The 5,485-nt window shown below is 55.0% G+C and overlaps 1 protein-coding gene across 6 annotated transcripts; it reads right to left on the reverse strand.

The window, feature by feature from the left end:
* Positions 1-365: 365 nt before the first annotated feature.
* Positions 366-5,193, reverse strand: KAZALD1 (Kazal type serine peptidase inhibitor domain 1). 6 transcript variants are annotated; one of them, XM_079136914.1, is made up of 5 exons: positions 4,926-5,193; positions 2,889-3,441; positions 1,574-1,734; positions 1,345-1,492; positions 366-1,155 (listed from the first exon to the last, which is right to left on the reverse strand). In XM_079136914.1, the coding sequence occupies exons 2-5, from the start codon at positions 3,418-3,420 to the stop codon at positions 1,061-1,063; spliced, it is 936 nt and encodes a 311-aa protein (XP_078993040.1). In that variant the 5' UTR covers positions 3,421-3,441; positions 4,926-5,193; the 3' UTR covers positions 366-1,060. The 6 variants fall into 6 exon arrangements, with proteins under 6 accessions (XP_078993040.1, XP_078993041.1, XP_078993039.1 ...); XM_079136915.1 differs by having other exon boundaries at positions 2,889-3,438; positions 4,926-5,192; XM_079136913.1 differs by lacking the exon at positions 4,926-5,193 and adding an exon at positions 3,553-3,840.
* Between the last annotated feature and the right edge of the window lie 292 nt (positions 5,194-5,485).

Raw genomic sequence — 5,485 nt, forward strand, 5'->3', positions numbered from 1 at the left:
AGCAGTGAAATGGATAGATTCCTGTGGAAGCTGATGGCCCAACTTCTCCCCTCCTCTATTTAGTTTATGCTTTCATATTGGGGTCCCACCCACATAGACCTTGTTCCCCACTCTGCCTGAGTGAGGAAACCAAAGTAAGATGAATAGAAGGACAAGTAACCTATTTTTACACCAGCAGTAGTGGAGGGACATCCTCCCACCAACCAGAAGGCTTCAGGCTCCTTCCCTAGAGGACAGGGTAGGCCAGAGCTCAAGCTTTCTCATCTGGCAGGCATGTGCTTAGAGAGCAGGATACACAGCTTCTGGAAACCAGAGTCCCATTAGTGTGGGAGGCCTCCCAGGGGTATCTGGCTTTCAAGTGCACATCTGCAAGAACTGTCTGCAGCTGTGTGCTTTGGTTTATAAATCTTTATTGTTACCTATTGTGCCTAGTCTTGTGTTAGGTAGGCATTATCCACAACAGAATGGCATAAGATATGGAGATGACCCCACTCCTCTTACTGCACTGAACTAAACCGTGTTCAGTGTGCTCTCTTGAACAACAAATAGTGAAGAGCAAAAAGAACTGCAGTTAGTAAGTGGGTGAGAGGGAGAACTTCTGGAATATGGGGGGTTTTGTTTTGCTTCCAGGGATTGAACCCAGGGGTGCTTAACCACTGAACCACATCCCCAGTTTTTTTTGAGACAGGGCTTCATATCCAAGCTGTGTTATCGAGGCTGGCTTTCAACCTGTGATCCTGTGTCAGCCTCCCTATTGGCTGGGATTACAGACATGCACCACTGTGCCTAGCTGGAATATGAGTTTTGAGGAAGGATAAATTGAGGCTAGGCAAAGGTTGGGAACCAAGAAAATAACTGCAGGAACCAGGGTCTGTGGGAAAGGGCGGATAGGAGAAATGGCTGAGCAGGACTGGAGGGACATCTGGAAAGGAGGATTCTGGTGCCTGCACCTATTTGTGTATGCCCTCCTGCTCGCCCTTTTCAGGTCTCTTCCAGGTCTTCTCAAGCAGGGATGAACACTATACCCACTCATCCACCCCCAAGGGCCAGAGATCTGGACCTAGTAGTAATCCTCATTCTCTTCACTCTCAGCCTTGTCCTCAGGAGCCAGGTTCAGTGATCGAAGCTGGGTAATGCCTGTAGAGTTCAGCTGTTCTGTAAACACACGTGGACAAAGAAGAGAGAACAGGGGAGAGGCTGCTGATGCACATGGATCAGTGTGTGGGAAGGCCATGCTTGTGTGCACCCACATGCACATACACATGTGGATTGTAATACACACATTCAAGGATCTTAATCCAACACCATCCAACCACCAGAGCTCAGCCTCCCACCCCTACTTACCTGGTGTGAGCACTGTCAAGGTAGCAGGAGCCTCAACCTCACCCAGGGCATTTCGAGCAAGGCAGCGGTAGGTGCCCTCATCACTGGGGCGCACAGCTTGGATCTGCAGCCAGCTTGTCACCTCAAACCTCTGCGGTCCACCCCTAAACTGGAGCCAGATACGGAGTCAGCAAAGTCATTCTAGGGAGCTCTAGGTTGCCTGAGGGAAACCTCTGCTCCATGCACCTACCTGCACAGAGATGTGGGGGTCATCACCTGGCAGCTGAATGTCCAAGCCATCCTTCCTCCACTCAATGGAGGCCATGGGGTAGGCAAACACCTCACAGCCAAAGATCACATCCTGCCCCGTCACATTCCAAATGTCATATGGCTGCGACACGATCTGAGGCTCTGGGGGATGGAGGTGGGAGGCCTGAGAACAGGATGATGTGTCTAGCCCAACAAGGACACAATATACCAATTCTCGTGGACATGTATTTGGTGGAACACAATACATGCTGAAGTAAATACGTATCCAAAAATAAAACATAGCATGTACACACATATATAAAATATAGACACAGGTACATATGGGGGTACAAAAACAGAATAAAGATGGACGTGCACACATGTACACACAGAGCACTGTACAGACAAACTGCACAAGCAAGCACACAGACCTACATCTTAGCTTGCAGGCACTCTAAGTCTATTCCCCTGTCCTCATCCCACTCTGTGGGGGCCCCTTTCCTGCTATGCTTGTAACTAACACCTCCCTGTCCTCTTCCCTCTTTTCTAACCAGGCCCAGTTCTCAAAGGCCTGAAGAACAACCCTCCCTCTACCCCAGCCCTGGCTGGGGAGGGGGATCTAAAAAGGGAAAGGGAACAGGGGGGAACCTGGGTTCATGTGGGAGAACCTGAAACTAAGCAGCAAAAGGGAACACTGGAAGACTGAGGAAATTGTTGGGACCCCCCACTGTTGTGTTTGTTTTGCCAATGGCCCCAGCCGAGCCAGAACCCAGTAGGGGCTCAGGAAGTGAGTTGCTGAAGCCGCCAAAGAAGACCAGAAACTTGAATGACCCCAGCCACCAAGGGATGACTAGAGGGAAAGCTGAGAAGTGATTCCCCACCCCCTTCATAAATGCCTATACGCAGGAGAAAGGAGAGAGGCTTGGGTTAACAGATTGCTTTAAGATTCTGCCCAAAGAAAGACTGATCGCATCTCTGATTAGCTGTCTGGCTTCAGAGGCCTAAGAAAAGTCTGGGGGTCTTTTTAATTTTGAACCAGTGATTGGTTATGTGCTTCCCTCCCTCGGAGGGTGGATCCCTGCCATTCAGGTCTGGGGATTTCAGGCGTTTCAGCACGCAAAGCTGCCAACAAAGCTCAGGACCCGCACCTTAAGGCAACTGCCTGAAGACCTGTTGCCAGAGCAGGGTAACACTAGAGGCCTCCCAGGCCTCATCTTTTTCTCTCCACCAACCAGAGACCAATGCCGTCGGGGCTTGGGAAGCAGTGCCTGGAGAAAGTCCCAATCCCGGGGGTAGGGGTCCCAGGCCGTGCGTACCCGATTCGCAGGGCCCTGGGTGCGCCATAGTGAGGTTGGCGTCGGGCCGAGCAAGGGCTGCCTCCTGCAGGCGGCAGATCTGGTTGTAGGTACGGCCGTCGGAACCGCAGAGCGGGCGTTGTGAGCGGCAGGCACAGAGCGGCTCCGGCACCTCTCCGCGGCTCAGGTCGCCGCCTGCGTCCAGCCGGCACTCAAGCTGTTCGCCGCAGCGCCCGTAGAAATGAGCGCTGGGGTCCAGGTCGCAAAGCTGGCCCTCGAGGTTGGCGCATTCCCAGCAGCAGCCGCACGCGTCGCGCACCCGGCCCGCCAGGCAGCCCCGTGGTGCGACGCATTCTTCTGGCCGGCAGGGAGCGCAGCCCTCGCCCTCAGCAAGCAACCGCAGCCAGCCGCGCCGCAGGTAATCCGGGCCTGGGGATGGCCTTGCGCTGGTCGGTGGTGGCATCCACCCCACCAGTAGCAGTAGCAGTAGAAAGTGCAGCGCCAAGGCAACTGCGGCATGGTTAGCTGGAAGCCCTGTGTGTACTCGGGGCATCACAGCGTTGCTGGCACCCTGCTAGGGAGGGAAGCCAGGTCAGGAAGTTGGAAACAATGCCTATGCTTAAAGACCAGCTTCACTGCTCCTTGTACCAAAGCTTCATCCTAGCACTGCCCTCTCCCCTGCTACCTTTAAGTTTCCTAACCAATGTCTACTGATCCCTAGCGGTTATCCAATTATGCTGGTTGGCAATTGATCGGGTTGCTCTTGGGGCCTGGGGAATGAGAAGAGAGATGATGGGCGATAAACAGGCTCACACGCGCGCGCACAACCACAAACACCACCAAAACCACTTCCATACACCACCCAACTCTGCTGCTCCTTGTTCCAGAGATGGATGAGAACCGGCATCTCCAGAAGTAAGATGTTAAAGGGGCTGGGAAGGGGAGGTATGCCCCTAGTGTGTGGACGGGGGCTGAGGGACTCACCTATTGTCCCGGACTAGGCCCTTAGGAGCAGCTTGGTGAATCCAGTCCTTAAGAGCGGGAGGTGGAAACAAAGTAGCGGCGCACAGTCGACTGGGCCCACCAGCCACCTCCGCTCCTGCCTGAAGATTTTAGAAAGCCCACGGACTTGGATTCGGAGAGCAGCGCCTCCACCCCTTTTCCCCGCCCCTCGACGTCGCATACCCGACTTCCCCCTGACTCTGAAGCTGCCAATTTTATGCAGCCGCACGGGACCGTCCCGGGTCATTTCCTTCCAGCATGGCCCAAAGTGACAAAGAGAGCGCAGAGGAGCCGTAACTGGACACCGAAGCTGGGAAAGAAGGAGGGGTGTGAAAGCTGGAGACTGGGAATGGGGGGTAGAAGGATGAATGCGAAGCTCAAAGGTTGGCTTAACGTCTTGGTCCTGTCCCATCTGAGTTAACAATCCCTACGGGCGGTTAGAATAGCTGCTCTGGTGCCAAGTCATTTTACGTCGATGTCTGAGCGCATCTAGAGGGCAGGGTGAGCGCACATCGTCTCCTGGCAGCCCTGGGCTGGCTTTCCCGGAGGTGGTCACAGACTTGCCCACCCATCTTCTCCACTCAGGCTGCGACCTCGGCGTTTACATCTGACTTTCTACATCTGGCCTCCTCCCTGTCCACTTCCGGCAGGTGCTTCAGTCCGTGGACGAGAGGGCTGATTAGAGGTCGGAGCTAACTAGCTGCTGCGGGGAGAGGCGGGCGGGGCGCCTCCCGGGCGGGCGTAGCTCCCGGTCTGGATTACAGGTTATCGTTGCGAGGCTGGCAGGGCCCGAGGCATTGAGTCTCGCGGCCGCCACCAGCGCCACCGTGGCACTTTGGGTTGAGGGCGGGGAAGAGAGCATCCCTGGAAGCCCGCCCACGTCACCCGGGTCAGCTAGACCCCGCCCCCGCCTGCCCGGAGCTGCTTACAGAAGCCGTGCCGCAGACAAGTTTGTAGGGGCGGAAATCGCGGTCTGCAGCCAGGGAAAGGGCGGCATTTAATAGGCTCAGCTCCGGAGGCCAGGCCGCCGCGGCCTCAGCCGCCGGGTCCACCCACCAGATCTGCTGCGCATGCGCTCTACGCCCCGGAGTGATAGATTCGAAGAGGACCCGGGACTCTGTCCCCGAAAGATCATCTCAACTCGGCCAAGCCCTTCTCTCAGGGGCTCCCAAGCCGGGCAGACGCCACTCCCGACCAGAGACACGCTGACGAGATGTAACACTGGGAAATACACCCTCAACCCGGACTCAAACTCTGGAGGGACGAAAAGCGAACTTCTCGCGAGGACTAGAAACCGTCGCGAGAATCAGAACGGGAAATCTAGAAATTCCAAACAGGAAAAGCCCGCGGGTTTTTAAACTGGAAGAGAATGGGCGGCGCCATCTATCACTGATAGTTGTAGGTTATCCCTTGTCCTTGGCTTGAAAGGCAATTGAAGTATTGATCTGGGGGCAGAAGTGAACAGAGAAATGCAAGCAGCCCAGGAAAAGGCGACAGAGGGGTCTTGTGTAGCAGACTGGAGCCACTTAAGGGGAAGGTCCCTAATTGACTGACAAAACACCTTTAAGGGGAGGAGATCGCTGCCGCGGATACAGAACGGAAGCACTCGAAGATTT

The sequence above is a fragment of the Sciurus vulgaris genome (genome assembly GCF_902686455.1).
Source record: "Sciurus vulgaris genome assembly, chromosome: 4".
Taxonomy (NCBI): Eukaryota; Metazoa; Chordata; class Mammalia; order Rodentia; family Sciuridae; genus Sciurus; species Sciurus vulgaris.